General features: G+C 37.3%; 2 protein-coding genes across 2 annotated transcripts; one reads left to right on the top strand and one right to left on the bottom strand.

Annotated features, from left to right (window-relative positions):
* The first annotated feature begins 341 nt into the window (after positions 1-341).
* Positions 342-11,125, top strand: LOC127837627 (E3 ubiquitin-protein ligase TRIM71-like). The gene is made up of 8 exons (XM_052364861.1): positions 342-560; positions 1,783-1,933; positions 3,393-3,601; positions 4,202-4,386; positions 4,761-4,918; positions 6,767-6,943; positions 8,993-9,165; positions 9,908-11,125. The coding sequence occupies exons 1-8, from the start codon at positions 444-446 to the stop codon at positions 10,505-10,507; spliced, it is 1,770 nt and encodes a 589-aa protein (XP_052220821.1). The 5' UTR covers positions 342-443; the 3' UTR covers positions 10,508-11,125.
* A 473-nt stretch (positions 11,126-11,598) lies between these two features.
* On the bottom strand, positions 11,599-25,283 carry LOC127837629 (clumping factor A-like). The gene is made up of 10 exons (XM_052364863.1): positions 25,165-25,283; positions 18,421-18,587; positions 17,161-17,406; positions 15,276-16,903; positions 15,170-15,205; positions 14,955-14,990; positions 14,554-14,674; positions 14,217-14,288; positions 13,248-13,319; positions 11,599-13,075 (listed from the first exon to the last, which is right to left on the bottom strand). Exons 1-4 carry the CDS (start codon positions 25,269-25,271, stop codon positions 16,125-16,127), a joined length of 1,299 nt encoding a protein of 432 aa, XP_052220823.1. The 5' UTR covers positions 25,272-25,283; the 3' UTR covers positions 11,599-13,075; positions 13,248-13,319; positions 14,217-14,288; positions 14,554-14,674; positions 14,955-14,990; positions 15,170-15,205; positions 15,276-16,124.
* Between the last annotated feature and the right edge of the window lie 180 nt (positions 25,284-25,463).

The raw sequence follows: 25,463 nt of genomic DNA on the forward strand, positions 1-25,463 counted from the left end.
TATAGAATAGAGTGCGCATTTACGGACTTTAAACAGTGACTTGTGAAATACGCTTTCTTATTTAATATTTACTGATTGTATTATGTAAAATAGCACACATTTATTGTACTTTTTATTAGTTTTTGAGAACGAATTAACCACATTTGCTTTAACTTTTCGTAAAAATCTCATCTGAAACGAATTTTTAAAGGAAAAGTAAATAAATTCGTGAACGGTGGGCCTTTTCAAGAAAGTGAATATTCAAATATAGTATAAAGTACAGAATTCGACACCAATGCCACGCGAGAAAGTTGTACATGCAGGGACAAAAATATACCGGACTTAGTGATGTAAACGACCCCGAGCAACTTGGCGAGAAATCTAAAGTTTATCGTCACGAAAATCCTTAAGATCACAGGTTTGACATTGCTACATCAAGAAATAAATACAAGGCACAATTCACCATGAGCAGCCGACATCGGAAGAGTAAAGACAAGGTAGAGAAAGATACCGGATATGGCAGCTTCACCGGAAGTGAACGAGAGCCGTCACCGGTGCTCGGACGACACTCGCCGCCCCATGTGCGTACATGCATTTGGTTTTGTTATTGGTGCTTTAAGACTGGTAACTGGCTCCACCTTTATAAAGATAATGTAGTAATTGTGTACTAAATAATTAAAAAAGACGGACATTTTTTAAACAAAATTATTACAAGTTCAGTTAAGTTTGTTTGTTTAAAACATACTTCATATAGAAGAGTTGTAATTATGAAGTATTGTTGTTTTTTATATGAAATCTGACAGGGTTATATTGACAAAGAGTCGGAAGCTATTTAAAGCTTAAATGTTCAGAGTTATACATTTAATTTACATTTTATCTGTTTAGGTCGTGCTAAATATTGTATTGGAAACAGCAAAATATTCATAACGATGCCTAATTTTTCTAAACGTTAAATTGAAACTAATGCTCATACTGTTTACACCAAAAATCAACTTCGCAGATAAGGAGAACCGTTTCAATTTTGCTAACTCCTTATTCGAATTATTAAAATATAAGCGAGCGTTAATACTTCGGTTTCAACTGGTCATCTATTACTCTGTAATTTGTCGGCATCGGTGCTGTTTGTTTGTTGAGGTTTCTTTATTTAATCCATTTATGCCTAGCGTCTAGAAAAAAGGCCTTGGCAAATAGCGTAGACCCAGATGAGACGCCGCATGATGCGGCGTCTCATTAGGGTCTACGCTGTTTGCTTTAAGGATTTTCTGTAAGAAATATTCTTAATATAGAAATAAATATACTAGACATCCCTAATTTTGGAAATAAATTGATCCAATTTAGAATGATGGGAGAGTCCACAAGGCATAAATTGGTTAAACATAGGCGTTTGAGCTGGACCTGGTTGTGCTGATATTGCAATCAGGGCTCAACATAATTTTTAGTTATGGAAAAAGAACATGTTTTTTTGTGATTTGATTTCCTCACTGGCATTTTCATTTTGCGCATTCTTACAATTAACTTTATTATGGCAATTTTATGTCCATTTAACAAAAACTGGCCACTTCACTATGTACGTTCACTTTTTTGTATTGTAAATATGTATAATGTTCATACATTCTTCCCGAGCGTCACACTCCAACAAACCCTGCACCCTCGCCTGCTAACTGCATACGAAACACAAGCGAAGCGCGTGGCTACTTAAGTTAACGGTTTCTTAGCTGCAAAAACAGAAGTAGTCTCCTTAAGACAGATTTGTGGAGTCCACTTTTACATATTATAAATAAAGACTCGTGCGTTTTGTTCTAGGAACCGGAAGAGATTCGCTGCGCCCCGTGCAGCAGGGAAAACCGGAAGGTAGACGCCACGAAATTCTGCGAGGACTGTAACGAGCACCTGTGCGAGAAATGTGTGCACGACCATCAGAAGTTTATCGTCACGAAAATTCATAAGATCACAGGTTTGTCGTTGCTACATTTCGTCATTGTAGTCATGATTGTTGTGCGTTTTGTTGTTCTGGGTGTTAATAAATTGTATTTTCAATTAGTTTTTGTTTTATTTACGCCTGTATTATATTTTTATAAGAGAAAACTAAAATGCGTTAACCCCATTTAAGCCGGACTAGACAAACTAATTGAGCCTTGTTCTGAGAAAAGTGGGCTTAATGCATTTGTGTTAAGTGTCGTCCCAGATTAGCCTGTGCAGTCCGCACAGGCTAATCAGGGACAACACTTTCCGCCTAAACATGATTTTCGGTAAGGAGGGACTTTGAAACTAACAAAACCATGAAAGCGGAAAGCGTCGTCCCTGATAAGCTTGTGTGGACTGCACAGGCTAATCTGGGACGACACTTTACGCACATGCATTTAGCCAAATTTTCTCAGAACAAGACACAATTTATGATTTCAGATCAAAAACTGCAATGCACAGATTTACAATTACACGTATACGAAGAACTATCGGTTGATTGCGTACATAAAGCCTCTAAATACGAAATTAGACTTTACATTGAAGAAACGAATACTCGATGATTTTTGTTATTTGATGGACATGACATTGTACTTTTTTTACGGTAAAGGAGCTGTTTAAGTTACATGTACAGTTTGTCAACCAGTTTCGGATAGTCAGAAGTTCAGATTAATTTGTATTTAATTTTCCAGAATGCCCTCCCCCCCCCCCCCCCCCCCAAAAAAAAAAAAAGATAAGTGTCCACGGTAAACATAAGGTAAAGGAATAAATTTTCAAAGTTTTATCAAGAAAGTTTTTGAATTATGCTTACAGGGGGGGGGGGGGGGATGAATGCAGCAAAAAGTTAATCGGAACTGATTGAATGGATTATGTTTTGAAATGTGAATATGGATATAGAAGGCTTCATCATTTTCAAATAAACTTTTTGCTGATTGAAAACAAATGCCATGACAATGTTTTGAAATACTAATTCTGTATGTTGAATGATTTTTAATGATTTTCCGAAGGGTGAATTTTAATTGGCTATTTTTGACAAAAAAAAATGCATATGTCGTCTGGCATAACCTGTTATCATAGAGAATAAATTTTACCCTTTTTTACATCTTCTCACATTGACACTAAATCCCGAAAGAAATTGTTGTGGTCAAAAGAATTAACGTTTTTGCAGGGTTATTCTAAACTGGTTGACTGACAGTACATGAAAAATGTGTTTTCAAAGACCCCATTGAAGTTGTATATGTACAAATGATGGTATTTGTAACGAAATCGACGAATGTATGAAAGTGCAACACAACTTAAAGATGAACAATCACAAGGTTTATGAAGTCTGCTCGGACTAAGATGTACGTTCAAATCTACTCATCGTATTAAAACATTTTGTTATGTAGATATATCGGTCTATCTCATAGCTCGTTGACATTGTTTGAATCTGAAGGGACCTCGTATTTCAGGCAAACGGACGACAAAGCAGACGGCTACGCGCCCCAAGCTCTCGGACAAGTGCACGCACCACGAGGGCAAGGTGCTAGAGCTCTTTTGTACCGACCACGACGAGCTCTGTTGCAGCGTCTGCGTCGCCGTCAGTCACCGCTCCTGTGCCGACGTCGTCTATATCCCCCAGGCGGCTGTGGGCGTCGAAAGCAGTCTGGAGCTACTAGAGGTAAACTGTTATTCCAAATACATGTACGTGTATAATTATAATCGTTTCTTTGTCCGTAAGCCGTCGCTCATGTGCCGATGTCGTCTATATTGCCCAGGCGGCTGTGTGCGTCGAAAGCAGCCATGAGCGGATATATGGGTAAACCGTTACCGCATTATTTTATTGAAAATTAGTAAAAGCGATCGCGACGAGTTTTGCTGCAAAGAATATATTGCCGTCTGTCACCGCTCATGCGCCGACATCGTGCATATAGGCCATGACCCGCTATGTACGTCGAAAGCAGTAAAGAACAACATTATGTTGTTTTTCATATCCATACGTAATAATTTTGTTTCAGAAATTGCATGGCTCTTATCAATTTTTACAAAGTGACATTTAAGCCGTTCATCAAATGTCCAAAGAAGATGTTAAACGTTAATATTATAATATCCGAAACGTTTAAAAAAACTAGCAAATTCTAGAGAGTTATAACTTTTCTTGCTGTTTAACGTTTTACATAATACATTCACTTCTGAACGTTCAAGTTTAACTACGAAACAAATTCGAATATGCCATTACTACTGAGCTCTTCAATAAACGTATTTTTTTTCATTTGGAAAGGTCAAACAAAAACTGCAAAAGGTCAAGGACGAGGTGGACACGCTGCGCTCTCACCGAGAAGAAAACCAGCAGATTGTTCAGCAGCAGAAAGAGGAAATCATCAACGCCATCTTGGACATGCGCATTAGAGTCACAGACATATTGGATAATCTCGAACGGAACGCCCGCCACGACCTTCAAACCAGGTCGGGGCGATTATCAATTTATACAACAACAACAGCAAAAAAACAACACAAAATCCTGCTTAGTCTTAAATTTGATTAATAAAAAACACTAACAACACTACTGACAATCTATCATAGTCGTGTTGTATTAATGTGTGTCATACTGGTTTCGAACAAAGTATTTAGTGTTCGCTTTTGAAACGAAACTTTATTGCTCTCTTTTTTACGCTGATATAATAGCGATGGTTTTCTACAGGCAATTGATATATATTTGTTTAATGTACTGAATATACAAAATGATCTTTTTGTCGAGAGAATTTATTTTTGCACAAAATATCAACAGTGATTGCGTTATTAACGTGTAACCAACTGCATACCCTTGCGACACGTCACAGGTACGAAGACGTCATCACGAAGATCGACACCGACGTCAAGACGTGCGATGATGTCTCGTCGACGCTGCGAGAACACACGATGAAGATCGAGACCATCGTAAACAACGAGCCAGAACTGTTTGTCACTGTGAAGAAAGCGAAGAAGAGCATGGCGGAGGGTATAAACATCTTCAAATGAGCCGCAATGGCTAATTGGGGCATAAACTTTCCGCTTGTATGGTATTTTGTGCTTAAAAGAAGTCTCTTCTAAACGAAAATCCAGTCTAAGCGTAAAGTGTCGTCCGCAAAGGCTAATTAGGGGAATAAACTTTCTGCTTGTATGGTATTTTGTGCTTAAAAGAAGTCACTTCTAAACGAAAATCCAGTCTAAGCGTAAAGTGTCGTCCGCACAGGCTAATTGAGGCATAAACTTTCTGCTTGTATGGTATTTTGTGCTTAAAGGGGCCTTTTCACAGATTTTGGCATTTTTTTTAACTTATTCATTAAATGCTTTATATTGATAAATGTAAACATTGGATCGTAAAAGCTCCAGTAAAAAATCAATAAAAAAAATAAAAAAAGGAAAAGAACATTGTCCGAAGCAGGTTTCGAACCAGTGACCCCTGGAGTCCTGCCAGAGTCCTGAAGTAAAAACGCTTTAGCCTACTGAGCTATTCCGCCGAGTACACATTCACGACGTATTGTATACCTTATATAAACAATCTTCGTAGTTTCACAAAATTTAACGACAAAAACAGAACTCTCCAAATTATTCAATCGTTTCGCGTTGCAACGCTTTATAATTTTTAGGTTTTAAAGTAACAATCACGCTCAAAAATATCGAATATTTCGTTAAATAAAGCTAACCCATATAAAAATCAATGTTTCTTTTAGCAAAATGCAAAATTTCAACGTTAGATGTTGTCTGGTAGAATTGATTTAACGAGATACAAAATGCTCGTTTTTATTTTTTGTGGCCACAAATAATTCCATTTATATCTCCCGTGAAATATCCGAACATTTACGGGCGAACACGAGATTGGATACGGTAAGCGTCGGAAGCATGACGTAGCTCTCATGAATAATCATTCTGTGAAATCAAAATGAATTCTGGGTAACTGGAACTTAGCGAATGCGAAAATGGCTTGTATAAATTATGCAAATGAACGCAACCCGAATGAATCCGATCCTGACTCGAAAGCGAAAGTAGATTACATCGTGGAACGATATTTAGATATTTAGATGCTTAAAACTTGCTGAATGCTTGTAATATAACGTTTTTACATCAATGTTACTTGTTTTTAGGGTCTTCCTATTGTAATTAACAATCGTATGGTACTACTTGTTGTCGAATGTTTTTATATAGCATAATACAGTAGCCGTATGTATTGGTGAGCGTGATAGTGACTTTAAAATCGTCAAAAGATGCATATAATGGCTATATTAGAGCATGGTTAATGTTCAGTATTACTGTTTCCTCACAAATATCATTAATAAAACAAAAACTTACGAATCTGAAACAACTTTTTTCAATTTTGTCAATTTACCAAAGCGTGAAAAGATCCCTTTAAAAGAAGTCTCTTCTAAACGAAAATCCCGTATGAACGGAAAATGTCGCCCCAGATTAGCCTGTTAGTCGGCAGGACAACACTTTACGCACATGCAGTAAACCCAGTTTTTTTCAGAACACGGTTCATATGTTAATATTGCAATCACAGAACCTCTCCCGATTGTATTATTGTAAATTTCATTCAGATTCACACATATTTAAAGGATAATTAAGAAGCTTCTACTCGTTTGCTTTTAAAGTAGTCCCCACATTTAAAGTAGTCCCCACATTTAAAGAAGTCCCACAAGCCACTGGTAGCTCATACTTGCATTCATAAATTAAAGATGTTACTTTCGAAATCCCATTTCCAGCAACGCTCATTCACAAAAAATTAACTACCTATTGAATACTTAGGTAATGGCAACGCATAAAATTGTATCCAATTACATGTATATGTCACGGAACCTTTTTGTCACAGGAGAGACGGTCATTGAAAACATCACAAAGAACCTCGGTAAAGAACGCCTGATGTTTATGGGGGACCGAACGCTTGAAAACCTTCTCAACGGAATGACCTCACTCGGGGAGTTCGGGGACGACACGCACGTTTACACGGCGCAGTTTGAAGGCGAATACAACATGTCGCTCTCAACAGGTGAGATGTATACTGAAATTAATGTAATGTCTTAAAAACAACGATATGTTTTAGACGATTGCCGCAAGCATGCCAGATTTAGTTGTGGTTTTCAGAAATATCTCGCGGGGGAACTACATTTTTGTTATCCTGCATGCTACAATCGAGTAAATCGATAACCGTCATTTGCGGATGACAAGAAATAGATCGGACACTACCAAACGATGTTCATTCAAATGATTTTCCTTTTTGACGATGCTGGAACAGCGTCGTCTAAGGTTTGATAACCAGTAAAAAAAATCTTCACAGACCGAGCCAGTCCAATTGAGATAACTCGATTTTTCAGTTACTTCCCTTGGCATTCGCCACTGCGTAGGAGATTGCTCGTTGATTTTCATTGATAACATTCTCCTAGCAGAGTTGTCGTTCGTGTTGATAAAGGTAAATATTAATAGAACAGCTTATCCTGGGGAAACAGATTCAATAAGTGTATCAGAACGTTAATTTAAAATTAGTAATTTTACATCCATTTTATTTTTAAGGACCAATGAAACAACTATATATTTTCTCTATTTTGTTTGATATTTGTTCTCGATTTAGTAAATAAATTGCGAATAAAACATGTAATATTAACTTTTTACGTGATCACAAAACTAAAGAATGCGAACAATTTCGAACCTGCAAATTGTAAACGCTGCACTGCTATGATATATATAGATATAACAACATTTGTTTATGAAATTGTCCGTCCCGCAAGGACATCCGCTTTTTCACCTTTACGACAACGGTTCGATTCCCGCTCCCGGCGCAATGTTATATTTTGTCTGTTTTGTGGTCACCATTCCGGACAGGTGTTTTTTTCCGGATAATCTCATCCCCCCGCAACATTTGACCATATAAAAATTAAAAAGTATTTCAGTACAAAACAAATAGCTGGAATTTGCAGCTATCATTAAAAAAATTCGTCCCAACTGTCGTCAATCTAATCTTATTAGGTAGGAGTGCTGGACACACTCCGGGTCCCAACATTATGCAGCCTCAGCGCGGAGGTAACTCATTACCTTGGAAAAACACAAATACACAGACTGGGTGCAGCCTAGGCGCGTATAGACTCAAACAAGGCAACAAACTCAAGTGCGGTCACAATCATTTAAAATTTACATATTGAATAGGATATTCTAACAGAAATTACACAACTACCTAAGTGTACATACCATGTTTGATATTTCGTTCGATTGTTAGATTTCAGCATATACATGTATAAGGTCATTTCGCTATTAGTTAACTTATCCATATGTTCGTGGGCGAACTCGGATAGTCAAGTGCTCATACGATTGAGCTCACATGGTCCGGCTATGTGCTCATACCTACTTTCGAGAATCATCATGAAGGTATTGCCATACTTAATGAACAAGAATGTGACCCGCCTCCCAGTTTCGCTCAATGGGTCAAGTTACCCACGGGTACTACTTCCCCGTACCCCTTAACTTTTTTTCGTACCAAAAATGTTTCGTACGCAAATTTTTTTCGTACCAATTTTTTTTTCGTACCAAAAATTTTCGTACCCAATTTTTTTTTCGTACCCAAATGTTAGTATCAACATACACAATTGTGGTGATATAGATAGACTTAAATTGATGTTTTATATCCATCCTCTTCAAAAGCATCGTCACACCAGTACTGTCAGTACTTTGATTTCATCCGTAACCACAAACTCGTAGGAATGACTCCGATTCTGTTAACTTCATCGCCTCAATTTCATTCTTCTATATTTTTTCTAAACTCACATCATTTAGTTGTTATGACTATTGCAAACATGTTGAATATCAACGGATCAAATGATTCAGATTTGAAATGAAACATTTAGTGGACCTTTATAAGCAACGCAACATGTTAAACCATTTTAATTTTGCGTATTTACTCCTATTAGTTCTAGCATATGTGGACCGACTCAATATTTCCTTTAACGTTCGTACGAAAGGTTTGGCAATAACTCTCGTGCGTAAAATACTATTATCAAACCATTACCATGTATTCATAAATCTTCAAATTACATAATCTGACCCCCAGACCACGGGTCAAGCGAGGACAACACGGGCTCTGTGTGTCTGCCAGACGGCAAGGTCATCTTGACCAACACTCACCACAAGCGTCTTAAGATGCTGTCTCCCGCGTTCAAGGTCATTGACCACGTGGACCTTCCGGGCAAGCCGTATGACGTCTGCTTGGCTGGGCCCAACGAGGTAAGCCGTATGACATCTGCTTGGCCGGGCCCTACGAGGTAAGCCGTATGACGTCTGCTTGGCTGGGACCAACGAGGTAAGCCGTATGACGTCTGCTTGGCTGGGCCCAACGAGGTAAAGGTCTTTGTTTGCCTGAGTACGAAGTTCTAATGAAGGGCTTTTTATCGAGTGTGTCGTGAGAAGTCAAACGAAAACAATTCGCGTTAAATAAATGGCTTAGCAGTTTGTTTTACCAAATTTCACTGAAATGACTCATAGGATAACATCTTTCAAATTGTTTAAATCGTTCCGACCATGTGCATAAGAAGGTCAACAGAACTAAAAACAAATGTTAAAAGAGGAATTAAAAACAAATCTCTGAAACCGCAACGCTAAGGGTCTAATATTTAAAATGCAACTTCTTGTGTCGTCCACTTTGTTTAAATTATGCCCCTGCGACGTGGTAATGTATGATTATACTCGGTTTTCAAAGATTTATAAATATAGAGACATAGATGTGCATTTAGCAAAATCTCGAAAAGTCTTCTTTAAACATATGTCTCAGGTGATCATTCTAGCCATCATGGCCCTCTTTGGAAAATGCTGCGGGTATAAGGAACTAACCTACGAATCTACAGCACAATCTCATGTAAAAACTTATGGAGATAAGAATACTTTTTATGACAATGAAATACAATTACCAGTAATTGGAAGTGATAGAGTTGAACTGTCAACTGTTATTTTTAAAATCCTTATTCAACAGGTGGTAGTGAGTCTACGCGAAGAAAAATGCCTGCAGTTCGTGACCACGGACAAGAAGCTCAAATCCACACGCGCCATCAAAATAGGCGTGGCCTGTTACGGCGTCCTATGTCTGAACGGCGAGATCTTTGTCGCGTGCGTGGGAGGCCAGTACGAGAACCGGCCACAACTGCGCGTCTACAACATGTCCGGTCGAATGGTCCGCGTTATCGAGAAGGGCCCGGACGGGAACATGATTTTCTCCTCGCCGCGGAACATCGCGCTCAGTCCCGACGGCACGATGTTGCACGTGACAGACAGGGAATACGGCGTGGTAACCGTGGGCCTCTACGGGCAGATTATCTCCGTGTACAAGAATCCCGAGCTTGATTCGCCGCGCGGGATATGCGTGGATCCGAACGGGAATATCCTGACGTGTGGCCAGAACTCCCATAACGTAATCCAGCTGAATGCCGCGGGCGAGAAAGTCGGGGTTCTCATAAAAGATAAAGATAGTCTGCACCGGCCCCAGTCCCTGTGTTACATCCCTAGGGGCCCTCGCAGTTTCCTCCTCATCACGTTCTTGAAGTCAAAGTTCGTCAAGGTGTATGCGCTAGGATAGTAGCATGAAAGTGTGACATATAACTGCTCGATAATGGCAGTATTTAATTGTTTAAATATATTTACGAACATGCGCGGTTACGGGGTTGTAAGAGGGTATGGACAATTATTAGAAGTTGTTCAACTTCTACTACTCAACTTATCTCTGGGTACCAGGGCTGGTATTCAGAAAGCAAATCTTTACATAATCTGGATTTAAAGGTAAATTTTAAAATTCAATTTTCTATTGACATTCTAATGATTTCAGTTTTGTAATGCTAAAATAATGATCTTCTATGCACAATTTACTTACTTAAACCAATGAAATGAAAAAATACATCATAATGAAAGAGCATAAGACGTATAAGGAATTTTTAATTATTTGAGGAATTTTCTTAAGTTTACCCTTAGGAGCTTTATGAACACCAGCCATGAACATTAAATTACTGTTTTGCCCTCTTGTCTCATTAATATTCGCTTATTGAAAAAAGAGAGTTTAGGTCACTTATGTTTGTACGGCACTACTCAATCGCATGTCATGTTGTTAGTTCATTGCTATTTCATTATTATGTGTATCTCATGTTAATAAGTGGAACACAACTGTTAACGAATTTCGAATTATAACTATTTTGCCAACCAACTGCTGATGTCTTAAATGTTAGCAGAATGTCTCGGAATTGCCAAATATCACAGGTGGTTAGCGTGTGGCTATGACATTAATTAGTGAAAACATCATTTTGAATGATAAATAATCATATTATAACGAAAAATCAACTTTTCTGAAAAAAAATTTCACTACCAAATGTATATATAACAAGGTATCCAACTGAAAACACCCGAAAGAAGGGTGCATCGCTTTGAACAGCCATTACTTCATCAATTGTGCAGCGATTTTTATGAATCTGGTCTTATTCAACGCAGAAATGAATTTCCTTTCTGGAAATGTACATATCTTGTAATATTTCTACAATGCTGGGTCAAATTTTAAGAAATAACACGATACACAAATTGCGTGACCTACTTGACAGCGATATATTATATATATTTGATAGTGAAATGATTTTTTTTCAAGTTTATTTTTCGTATTATTAGTACGACGGGAACCAGAATAGGTATTTTGTTAATTTTACTTCGTTTATCGACCAATTGTCATCGAACAATACAAACAAAGTAAAATTACATAAAGCGAATGAATTTTTTCGCTTAAGTATACCAAATTGACTTGAAAAAAAAGTTGTTTGCAAAGGCTGATTATTGACGATAAGAATGACTTCATTATTAACTGTCAAAACATCAAGCAACAGTTAATAGGATTTTAGCATTATTCTTATTAAAGTATACGGTCGGAACAAACATATAATTTAATATATGCTACTGACAATCGTTAAGCAGAAACTGTAAGCAAACATCAACGATAACAATAACAGTTCGAATATAAATATGTGAACACCATTGACAAAATCTTTCAATTGTTTTATGAAAATTTGAGCACAAAGACCGTTTATGCAAAGAAACATTTTGGATACATAAATTAAAAACTATGATTCCTTACGGTCTAAATAATAAACTGCTTTATGACATAAAGAATATAAGAATAATTCACATATACATTTGATGTTTGCCTATTACACTGTCTTTTAATAGCACATAGTTATAGAATTCCCTTTGTTCTGTCGCATTCTTGTTGTTTGATGAAATGTCGAGACACCACTGGAATGACACGGCAGCAACGCACGGGTTTGACTGCAAAATATATTAAAAACACGCGAGTACCAAAGTCATACAAATATAAGTATTCTAACAAGATTGTATCTCTTACTCCTTAGTTACTTCGTGAAAACCCAACATTCGAAAACGTTACAAAACAAGAATTTTACGCAAAATTACGACTTCAATATTACTTGATGTTACATGATGCAAGTAATTATTAAAATATGCTGAAACAATTATGACTTAACACGACTTATTATATAAATACCTATAATGGACCTTAAAATAGTGTGTTACAATTTATACAGTTTGCCTAGTGGATTTACTAGTTGTCGTATTTGTCGTGGTAGTTCATTATTTGCGAACTGTTTTACACGATGTTATATATTTTTGAAAATGAAGTTCAGTACCCGACAAGTTGAGGGCTTCAAGTTGTAGACTTTAAAGTCTTGAGTCTCAAGTCTTATTCTTCAATGTGTGGTACTCCAGCCATATTCTTCAAGCCGTTTGTCCATGCCTGGTCAACGACGATACATCATGTTTATGAAATTGCAATTAACATACACACCGAACACAAAATCAAAACTAAATAATAAGCAGGTTTAAATCCGTAATAACTAACAACACAATTATAAAGACATCTTACACAAAAATTATTTAACAACGTTGTGTACAATACTTTGAACCATTTGTTCTCGTGCACAGCTGCCATACTCACATCGTACTCGCCAATATACCTCTACAACATACTCACATTGGACTCGCCAATTAACCTCTACAACATACTCACATTGAACTCGCCAATAACCTCTACAACATACTCACATTGGACTTGCCAAATAACCTCTACAACATACTCACATTGGACTCGCCAATTAACCTCTACAACATACATTGGACTCGCCAATTAACCTCTACAACATACTCACATTGGACTTGCCAAGTAACCTCTACAACATACTCACATTGGACTCGCCAATTAACCTCTACAACATACTCACAGCGGACTCGTCAATTAACCTCTACAACATACATCGGACTCGCCAATTAACCTCTACAACATACTCACATTGGACTCGCCAATTAACCTCTACAACATACTCACATTGGACTCGCCAATTAACCTCTAAAACATACATTGGACTCGCTAATTAACCTCTACAACATATTCACATTGGAGTCTCTAATTAACTTCTACAACATACTCACATTGGACTCGCCAATTAACCTCTACAACATACTCACTGTGTACTTGTTAATTAACCTATACAACATACTCTAATCGGACTCGCCAATTAACCTCTACAAGATACTCACATTGGACTCGCCAATTAACCTCTACAACATTCTTACATTGGCCACGCCAATTAACCTCTTCAACATACTCACATCGGACTCGTCAATTAACCTCTTCAACATACTCACACTGGACTCGCCAATTAACCTCTGCAACATACTTACATTGGACTCGCCAATTAACCTCTACAACACACTCCTTTTGGACTCGCCAAGTAACCTCTACAATATACTCACATTGGACTCGCCAATTAACCTCTACAACATACTCATATCGCACTCGCCAATTAACCTCTTCATCATACTCACATTGGACTCGCCAATTAACCTCTACAGCATACTCACATCGGACTCGTCAATTAACCTTTACAACATACTCACATTGGACTCTCCAATTAACCTCTACAATATACTCACATTGGACTCCTCAATCAACCTCTACAACGTACTCACATTGGACTCTCCGATTAACCTCTACAACATACTCACATTGGACTCCTCAATCAACCTCTACAACGTACTCACATTGGACTCTCCGATTAACCTCTACAACATACTCACATTGGACTCGCAAATTAACCTCTACAACATACTCGCAGCGTACTCGCCTATTAACCACTACAACATACTCACATCGGACTCGCCAATTAACCGCTACAACATACTCACATTGGACTCGCCAATTAGTCCTATACAACATACTCACATCGGACTCGCCAATTAACCTCTACAACATACTCACATTGGACTCGCCAATTAACCTCTACAACATACTCACATTGGACTCGCCAATTAACCTCTACAACATACTCACATCGGACTCGTCAATTAACCTCTACAACTTACTCACATTGGAAGCGTCAATTTACCACTACAACATACTCACATTGGACTCGCCAATTAACATCTACAACATACTCACATTGGACTCGTCAATAAACCTCTATAACATACACACACCGGACTCGCCTATTAACCTCTACAACATGTTCACATGAGATACTCACATTGGACTCGCGAAGTAACCTCTACAACATATTCACATCGTACTCGCCAATTAACCTCTACAACATACTCACACCGGACTCGCCTATTAACCTCTACAACATGTTCACATGGCATACTCACATTGGACTCGCCAAGTGCCCTCTACAACATATTCACATCGTACTCGCGAATTAACCTCAACAACATACCCACATTGGACTCGCCGAGTAGCCTCTACAACATACTCACATCGTACTCGCCAAGTAACCTCTACAACATACATTGGACTCGCCTATTAACATCTACAACATATTCACATCGTAATCGCCAAGTAACCTCTACAACATACTCACATTGGACTCGCCATTTAACCTCTACGACATTCTCACATTGGACGCGACAATTAATCTCTACAACATACTCACATTGTACTCGCCAATCAACCTCTACAACATACATTGTACTCGCCAATCAACCTCTACAACATACTCACATTGGACTCGCCAATTAACCTCTACAACATACTCACATCGGACTCGCCAATTAACCTCTACAACATCTCACATTGGACTCGGCAATTAACCTCTACAACATACTCACACCGGACTCGCCAATTAACCTCTTCAACATACTCACATTGGACTCGCCAAATAACCTCTACAGCATACTCACATCGGACTCGTCAATTAACCTCTACAACATACTCACATCGGACTCGTCAATTAACCTCTACAACATCTCACATCGGACTCGCCAATTAACCTCTACAACATCTCACATCGGACTCGTCAATTAACCTCTACAACATATTCGCATAGAGCACGCCGACCTGCGGCGCAGTTTGACAAATTCAAGATACTTCTTTCGAAGTAATGGCGGGTCCTGTAGAGAAACCCAAGGAAAAACTGAAAGTAGAAGAGAGAAAGTGGAAATGAGTGGAAGTAAGAAGTGAAAACAGTTATGTCAAGAATGGATGATTGCGCGGATTTTCGACTCTGAAAATATAAAAGAAATAGTTAAAGTGTTTGTGATATCATTTGTCAAGAAACAGCAGTGGATTTGTTTACGTAAATAAGGCTCATGCTTACCATGTGTGCATCTTCTAACATGTAACCTTTACTTAGTCAAAGATGACTAGATATCAAAGGAAAAATAAACTGTCACTCAACGTATACAAGATCAAGCCATTGCGGATATCTACATAGCACAGAGAATTACTTACACAATTTTGCGATACATGCAACTATTGAAATACCTGTCCGTCCGACTAACCTATTGTCCTAATATAGTTTTAAGTCTGTACCGGCGAATTTGTATTTACACAGCTTTACCTAGATATCTTCAAAACAAAGTTAGGCAATTATTTGACTTATCTAGATCCTTTCGCACGACGTTAATTTTCATCAGAGTTACCTAAATATAATGTTACGACTATAGACACTTATAAGAATTAATATAATCTCTAACCGGCCTGTACAGGCGCATAGAAACCTAAACTGCATATTAACATCATAAAACATATAAAGTTTTGAGTCAATTTATATATGAGATCCGGCCTACACGACGCCTCTACAAATCAAAGATTACCCGTAACTATCTAGTATCTACAAATCAAAGATTACCCGACACTTTCTACTATTATTAAACTAATCTAGATCAGGTCTGCCAGGGCGCTGCCAACTCCTGCTACACCGGTACTTGCAGCAGTCGTGAACAATTCGGTTCGAGGGCCTTAGCAGCCTTCGAGACAGAACCATCTGGTACAGCGGAGGCTCCGTTTCGCGCCTGTGTGCTCGTCTAACCTGTAGCATGTTTCTGCTAGACCGACATACGCAGGTCTTCGGGCAAGGGTTTTCTTCAAACTGGAGGTCGATTTCTCGAGCTGCATTATATGACTTCAGCAGCTGTCGATTTAGAACCTCGTTGTACAGCGACTGTTCCGTTCGGCGTCTGCGTGCGGTCGGAATCTGAAACATATTACTGCCAGACCGACACACGCAAGTCGCAGGGCAAGGATTTCTATCGAACTTGAGGTCGATTTCCCGCGCATCATCGCCGTCTATGCCAAAATCACTGTCGTCTGAAGAGCTGCTAGACGATGAGCTAGAACTGCAGCTTCTAGAATCCGAGTCGCTAGATGACCCGGATGACGATTCGTCACTGTCCGAGTCCGATTCGCTAGATGACCCGGACGTCAAATCGTCACTGTCCGAATCAGAGCTTGACGAGTCACTTGACTCGCTCTCACTCGAGCTGGAATTCTCCTCAGAAGAACCGGACTCAGGACTTAGCGATCCCTTACTGCTGGACTGTGTGAAGTCTGTACGTTCCTTTTCCAGGCGGTTGTATCGTCGCCTTCGCCGGCGGCGTTTTTCCGTAAAATCACAACCTTCGTCATCAGAGAGTTCATCATCGGACACGATTTCTACAATAAAAATCAATGGACAATCGTTAATGCTGGAAACATTTGGGAATAAAGTCTAGGTCTGGTAGACTTAAACATAATCTAGTTGGTTAGGAATAAGGACTAATTTAATTTTTACTTTTTTTACGTACCGGTAAAGTTCAATATGGACTAATTGAATGCTTGCTTTTTCTTAAAAGTCAAAGAGGTATTTTTGCGTACTAAAATGCTTTTTTATGCGTTATTTTTTGTTGTTTTTATTGAACACTCACCCTTACTTTCTAGTCGGCGTGGCAATGTAGCCGACTTGCGTCTTGCCACAACCGTGTCCTCTGAGTCACTCTCTGAATCAGAGCTGTAACCGGATGTAACTGCCAGGAACGAGGCAACGACCGACTCGTGCGACCAGATACTGACATCATCAGTGAGGTCATCATCGGAATCGCTGTCCGAGTCGGAGAGCGCAAGGTCTTCCTCGAGCAGATCAACTGAGACCGGCACAGCTTTCCCTGCGCACAGGGCACCTGTCAGGATTGAGGAAAAATAAATAAATTGTAAGCATAGTGTTATGATAATCATTACACGAAATCAATTATATGTGTAGAAGGATAAATGGAACTTTTTGATAGCAGTTTTTGTGTTAGTTGTAGACGTAGTAAGAGTCGTTGTAGCAGAAGCAATTTGAATAAATTAGCAATACTAGCATTATAAGTAGTAGCAACAAACACAGAAGTAGCGTAAAAAGAAATAGCAGTAAATGAAGTGGCAGCAGCAATAAAATAAGCAAGCATTCGTGGTAGAATTAACATGAGCTTTAGTAACATCAGTTATAGTAATAGTAGTAGTAGTAAGAGTCTTAAAAGTAGTAAAAGTAGTAGTAGCAAACTGAAACTCCACTTCTACACCAGGACGACAACGACAAAGACGACGACTACTGCTACTGTTGCTGCTTCTACTTCTACTACTACTACTACTACTACTACATGTACTACTACCACTACTACTACTTCTACAACTTCTACTACAACTACTACTACTACTACTACAACTACTGCTTCTACTACTACTACTACTACTACTACTACTACTACTACTACTACTACTACTACTACTACTACTACTACTACTACTACTACTTCTATTACTTCTACTATTACTACTACTACTACTACTATTACTACTACTACTACTACTACTACTACTACTACTACTACTACTACTACTTCTACTTCAACTACTACGAAAATCATAATACTAACTACATACCAAATGCAACAGCAATACTAGTACTCTTACTGCTGGTGCTACTGCTGCTGGTGCTACTTCTACTACTTCTGCTGATATAACTTCAACTATAACTACCAGAAACTACTAATATTTATACTAAAACTTGAATTACTACCATAACTACTATTATTCGCATAATGCCGCAGCTGCTGCTGCTACTTAAATTCTACTACTATTGCCTCATATGACCCTGTCACAGAAGCAGTTTGATAAAAGACAAAGCAAGAAGAAGTAAGAGACAGAATAGAAACCTGAGCGAGAACTTGAACCAGTGAGATTTCCAGCACAATCTTCCGATTGGCTGACCTCATAAAGGTCACGCTCAGGGTCGTGTGTGAGGGAAAGTAGGTCAAGATCAGTTGGAAAGGTCATGACCTCCAGAACATCAGCATCAATCTCTGGGATGCATTTTGCGTCTCTGAAAACAGAAACATGAATGAATATTTTTCATTCTGAATTACCAATGATAAATACACAGTTACACCTGTTCATACAATCCACCGTTTTCTCACAGCTCATTCAACCAACGATCTATAAACTTTACCCTGACTAATTAACTAGAAAAATCTTCGGCTTTTTAAAATTTCAAACGTTGTTTGTTATTGCGTATTACTATCGCTACAAATATGTGCACTTCGTTTATGAGTACATATTGGAAAATCGGTCTTAATCTTTCATTATCACGAGCCTTTTCCTTGGATTGAATCAAAACGGTTTACTGATCTATGCACTATTTTATTATGTGATTCATTTATTGCGCACATAAAACTCTCCCTCAGAAAGCAATCTTCGCAATATCTTAACTAAGTGAAAAAAAAATCACCCGAAATTCAATAATTCATCCAATGACCCATACTCTTTCTCATTAACCAGCCAATAGCTCACTGTCTAAAACAATGACGATTACGTGAAATATCGCTTGTAATTAAAATGCCACATTTGGTTTACGTAAACAAATGAAACTATCGTCGATTTGAAAAATGCGGGTTTGTGTTATTGTTGTGCCTTTCATAAAACAGGGAAAGAAGTTAAACAACGGTTATTGTTTAGCGCGGAACATGCACTGGTTTCTCGTTGTTGCATATATATAAGTTGTATGTTTATTAAATTGCAATAGTGGAGAAGATATGGAGGTGGAGAAAGATTAAGGCGCGTTTTATTTATTTTCAGTTTCAGTTTTCAGTTAATTTCGGATGTGACCCTAACAGGATCAGGTTCAATTGCTATAGAATGATTGCGTAATTTTTACGGACACCCGGAAGATTCTTTAATTGAGCGGTGATATGGACGTTGATCACCATTGTACATTAAGGATATTTGAGCACTGAATAATTGTTTAAGCAAGTGTATGTATAAAACGCCGCCACGCCGTCAATTACAAACACCCAGGCGTTATTTGTCTTTGTTTAACCCATTTATGCCTAGTGGACTACCCATCCTTCTAAATTGGATAAATTTACTTCCAAAAATAGGGATGTCTAGTATATTTATTTCTATATTTAGAATATTTCTTGCAGAAAGTCCTTTAAGCAAACAGCGCAGACCCTGATGAGACGCCGCATCATGCGGCGTCTCATCTGGGTCTACGCGGTGTGCTAGACGCTATGCATAAATGGGTTAAATATTGATGGGAAGAGAAACTTGGTTAGTTAAATAAGGGTGATAATGATGATGATGATTTCCTAATATTTTGAGAAAAAGATAAAATTGAAACTTTACTCAAGGTATCAGTAAATATTGACATGATAGAAAGTTACAACCTTTCTTAAACAGACTCTCGGCTAGATTGAGCTTTACCGGTACGCAGTTGTTTACCACTATCGACAAAGCGGGGATCTGGGGCGGCAGCCCCCAATACTAAGGAAGCATATAGGATAAAGAGGATTATTAGGTGTTATGTGTTTCGCGTAGCAACGATAAAATTATACGCTTTTCAATTCTTTTTTTACGTACCGGTAAAGTTCAATCGCCCCGGACTATATTATATATATTCTTATTTGATAAATTGCAATTGCATTTCAAATTATGCTAGATCTACAGCAAAATGTATTTTGGATTTATTTATTACGATGAAGGTTTTGAATTAAAAAATATATTAACAATGAAACATAAGATAACACCCGAATTAACTCACCTGAAAAAAAAAGAAATGTTTATAAAATCAAATAATTAAATATTTTGAATCTAAAGATATGTTTATTTCTTATTTCCTTACCCCACCCAACAACGTAACATGAAAATAACCTTTATATTAAGTATTTCAAGAAATTTATTAAATTGTTATTCATGAAAAGAGATCCCGTATTACATACATGGAGTCTGCCAAATTCTGGCAATTTCCTTCCTCAAATTCCTGCAAATTTTGCATTTTTCTTTGAGAGTAATGAAAGCGTTTGGATAGCATGTCAACAATAGACATTGTGGCGTTGCTACGTTATCATGACGACGTCAACTTCCGCAATTTCGTGGTAAATAATGAAGTGACCCGAATTGGTCAAATATGAACAATTGTTTTATTATTATATATTTTTTCCGCTATCTTGCTCAATTTTTCGCATCAAACAAATACTGTGTATTCAACATATATTGTCTATATTGTAGGTGTATACAGCTTGAAATCAATTCAAATCTGAGCGCCTCTTTGACTTGTATCGTTTTTACAACCTCCGCAGAGACTTGACTGGAACCAGCTTGTATGTGGAAGCATGGAACGACAACTCTGCGTAGAGATTGCTGTTTTTATTTAGGTCGGCATATGACCGAATTGTTAAGTGAAATTGGATGAAACCGACTTTTGAATTTTCGTGTCATTCTCTTTAACAATTGAGAAGTACGGTTTATTTTTGCGCTTGTACTGTTTCTGATGATTACACGCCGATCACCCGGATACTTTGATATACGGATCGCTTTTCGATAAAAAAGAAACACAAAAGCCCGAGACGAAAGTTTCTCAGGTGTTTTTTTCCCAAATTCATATCATACGCATAATTTTTAGACACGTGACATGTTGGAGTTGATAAATGCTATACCCTTTAGGATCTGAAAGAAATAATTTCGCGGGACAATTATAGCTTTTTGCAAGAAAAATAGAAAAAATACACCGGAAAATAGCATGAACTTGATGATCAGTACCCATTTCAACAACAACAAAAAAAAATACGAAAACATCAGGGCTTTTCATCAGGAAATTGGAAAGAGGCCCTAGCCTTCCAAATTGGGAATTTCATGCGCGATAACTGCTCATTTTGGGAAGGCCGTGTTTTTAAAACAGGGTCTTTTTCAATTTGCAAAGGTATTTCAAGACACATTGTGGTGCATTCTTTATCATATTAGAGCGCATTGCTTTCAATTTGGGAGATGCCCAATATGTCTAAGTTAAAAAAAATAATTACAATTTGGGAAATTCCTCTATCAATTTTGGAAAAAATGACCTTTTTTTTCAATAGGGAAGGGGCCGAATTTGGGCCCCTGTTATATAAGGGTGAAAAGCCCTGAACATGTTGTAAGAAAGTTAAAGCTATTCAAGAGCGTAGAACAATTACTGTGCTTCAAAAACTGAAAGATGGATAGTATTCAATGCAATATGAACAATCATAGTGTGCTTTTTTCAATAAGTTTTATGCATGATGTTGTAAACACTTTGATGTCCGATAAAGGACAAGTCGGATAGCGGAGACTTTCAACAAAGTGGGCACTGACTCTGGTATACAAGTTTCATATTCTATTTGAAATGCGTTTTAATATTATGAAAATTCGTAACGTACCAAACATTTTGAAGTACGAGTCAATTTGCCTAGACAGTCCCGAAACATGGGCTATGTATATCTATATTACAAACACACGTGAAATATAACCAAAGGTGTTGTTTAAAAAAAAAAGACATTTCTATCATCATCCGGAAAAAAAACGGGTAATTTCAATTCTGAAATTATATTAAAATGCTTATTTCTACAGAAATATATGTCAAGTGACGACCGTAAATATTAATCTACAAAAGCAATTTTGATGGCTTGAAATCATAAATTATTAAACAGAACTGTGAAATAAATGTCTAAATAGACTGTTCTCACCAGAAAGATTGAAGTATTTTCACAATAAGTTTATACATTTGAGCCTCGATCTGTGAAAAGGGGGCTTAATGCATGAGCGTAAAGTGTCGTCCCAGATAAGCCTGTACAGTCCGCAGAAGAAGCACACGATTCCATCAATGATATGAAAAGCTTTTTCACCGTTCCGCGTTATGTACTGGTGTCAAATAATTCCGCGTGTAAACAAACGCCGAGCATCCATGTTCTGTGAAATGTTAATGACGTTTTAATTCATTGTTAAATTCTAAAAAGGACTCGACTGACTGGCGTTGAAATTTTATAAAAATGTTGTTCTTGTTGGTTATTGAAAGCGCTTCCTGTGGTTTTAACTCATTTATGCCTGGCGTCTAGAAAAAGGGCCTTGGCAAACAGCGTAGACCCAAATGAGACGCCGCATAATGCGGCGTCTCATCAGGGTCTGCGCTGTTTGCTTAAAGGAATTCCTGTAAGAAATATTCTAAATATAGAAATAAATTTGCAAGACATCCCTTATTTTGGAAATAAATTGATCCGATTTAGAAGGATGTGAGAGTCCACTAGGCATACATGGAATAATATTGAAAGCGCTTCCGCTGGATTTAACATGACTTCTATTTCTTGTTAAAGTTGAGTTCCAACTGATACAAAAATCAATGTTCAAATCAAAACTGGACATTTCTCATTTTTATGTCAAACATTGAAAACGGATCCGTGGGGCGACATTATTCAAGTATTAGAGCGTCGGAATCGGGTACAGAAGATTTGGAATTCTAGCCAAGATAGCAGCGGGTTTGAAAATGCGGGAAATAACCCACAATTTGGCGAGAAGACCGCCAGGGAAGCAGGCCTCGAGAGGATTGTATACATGCTTCAACTTTGCAATCAATATAAGATATATTTATTGAAAATTCACGTTAAAATGTTCAGATTTTAATCCCCCAAAAATCATGTCTTAAGTAAATAGGCCATGAAAAACAAAGTCACAGTCAGGTTCGAGAGGGATGAGAAAAATGGAGCAAATGTTCGTTGAATCGTTTTTAATTAACGTCAGTACATACATTGTTATTTATTGACTGCTTACATTACAACAGTATTCCATAACGAAATTTGCATGTCTGGTTCACCAAAAAGATTGTGTTATATCTGTTAAAATGTGTCAGGTAATCAGGAACAGAAGTTCCATAGTCATTGAGATGATCGGATGAAGAAGAGTCAACGAAAATGTGGCATCAGAATCTTAAAACACTTGAATTTCCAAAATTACGTTAGTTAACTACAAATTTAACATGTTTTAGCATTACATATTGATCTTTTAAGTCGAATAGTAAACACGTAATTGATTTATTGCTAAGTATTTTTATTTTGTAGAAATATATACTGAACATCGAATTCAAACGGATTTTCGATGGATTTTTTTTTCTTAAAAAAATCAAATCCACCGTTAATCCACGAACTTTTTTAATCATACTACAAAGTCCTGAACTATTTTTTAGCCAAACAATTTTCCGTGTCTGAAAACCAAATGAATAGATCATCAATGCATTAAACCGAAGAACTACATGTAATCTCTCGCGCGTGGCTTTTGTTGTCGTCTGGCTCTGGTATCTATGTGCAATCCATATATTCAATTAAACGGGTGCCCGGCGTGATTTAGCAAAACGAGTATGGTTATGGTTTAGCGCGGAAAATGTACGGGTTTCTCGTTTTGGAATTTATGTGAATTGTTAATCTATTGATTCGCAATTCGCCGTGTGTATTTTACTGGTAAAATATTTGGTGAAGCAGAAAGAACTGGCGATCAATCCGCTCTCCCGTCCTAAACATTTTCGTTTATTAACATAATACTATTTTTTCTATTTTAACCAAAACGCACTTTCTATATTTCAGGTCAGTTTCTAGTTTATTTCCAGCAATTGAATACTGACACGATCCGGTTCAATTGCTGGAGACGGATAGCGCAATATTCACGGACGCCCTGAAGATTCTTCAACTGAGCGGTGCTATCCGACCTTTTCCTGGCTATTTTGGGGGAAAAATGCAATTTTGGACTTTGGATTGTTTTCGCGCAAAAAGTCCACTGATTTAGGGAAAAATTAATTGAACATAACTTTTAATTAATTCAAATGAGAAGAACAAAATCCTACAAATTATAGTTATATGCCTTCTTATATGCAATTGTAATGAAATTCAGAAACAATAATTATTAGACACTTCTTTCTAAAAAAAATAATGGGTATTTTTTATTTATTTATTGTTTTACAATTCAGTTTGGGATAGGGTCTGTTTAACGGACCCGTTACGCCAGGAAAAATCATGGCTATGGAGTTTTATCACAATTGTACATTAAGGACATCAAAGAGCGAAAAAAAGATAAAAAACATTTAGGTGCAAAAACGTCAAGTACAAAAAAAACATGACTTATTGTCTTTGTTCAAATATTTATACGGAAAGTAACTTGGTTAGTTAAACAAGGATGATGATGATAATTTCCAAGTATTTTGAGAATAGAGAATAATAAACTTACTAAAGGTATTAGTACATATGGACAAGATAGAAAGTTACAGCATACGGAAGGAAAAACGGTCTTAAATATACATTCTATTTAATAAATCTCAATTTCATTTAACAAGACGAGCTACAGCAAAATATATTTTTACTTAAGAATTTATTTATTTACGATGAAGGAATGGAATTTTAAAATATTAACAATACAACATAAGATAACAGCTGAGTTAACTCATCTGCGAAAATTAAAGAATTTTCTATAAAATATAATGAAATAAATTTAAAACTGTGTAAGTTAAGATATTGTTTAATTCTTATTTTCTCACCCCACCCAACAACGTTAAAAGAAAATAATGTTTGTATGGAATATACAAAGAAATTTATGCAATTGTTATGCATGAATAGATATCCCGTATTACATACATGGAGTCTGCCAAATTCTGTCCATTTCCTTCGTCGAATTCCTGCAACTTTCGCATATTTCTAAGAGAGCTTTGAAAGTGTTTGGATAGCATGTCAACAATAGACATTCTGACGTCACTATGTTCACATGACGACGTCAACATCCGCCAATTCGCAGTAAATAATCAAGTGACGTCGCATTGGTAAAAAATAAATACTCTAGATATTATTATATTACTTATATTAGTATGTAACGGATCTTTGCCCTTTTCATGCTCGTTAAATCCAGGGACCTATACAAACAATAGGTCACTAGTTCA

The sequence above is a fragment of the Dreissena polymorpha genome, chromosome 7 (genome assembly GCF_020536995.1).
Source record: "Dreissena polymorpha isolate Duluth1 chromosome 7, UMN_Dpol_1.0, whole genome shotgun sequence".
Classification (NCBI taxonomy): Eukaryota; Metazoa; Mollusca; class Bivalvia; order Myida; family Dreissenidae; genus Dreissena; species Dreissena polymorpha.

Excerpts from the sequence above, each read along its gene's own strand:
- LOC127837627 (XM_052364861.1), top strand. The coding sequence starts at position 444 with ATGAGCAGCCGACATCGGAAGAGTAAAGACAAGGTAGAGAAAGATACC. Across the intron at positions 561-1,782 it reads GACGACACTCGCCGCCCCAT|GAACCGGAAGAGATTCGCTG; the intron begins GTGCGTACATGC and ends GTTTTGTTCTAG. Across the intron at positions 1,934-3,392 it reads GAAAATTCATAAGATCACAG|GCAAACGGACGACAAAGCAG; the intron begins GTTTGTCGTTGC and ends CTCGTATTTCAG.
- LOC127837629 (XM_052364863.1), bottom strand. The coding sequence starts at position 25,271 with ATGTCTATTGTTGACATGCTATCCAAACACTTTCAAAGCTCTCTTAGA. Across the intron at positions 17,407-18,420 it reads TGGTTCAAGTTCTCGCTCAG|GTGCCCTGTGCGCAGGGAAA; the intron begins GTTTCTATTCTG and ends CAATCCTGACAG. Across the intron at positions 16,904-17,160 it reads ATTGCCACGCCGACTAGAAA|AAATCGTGTCCGATGATGAA; the intron begins GTAAGGGTGAGT and ends TTTTTATTGTAG.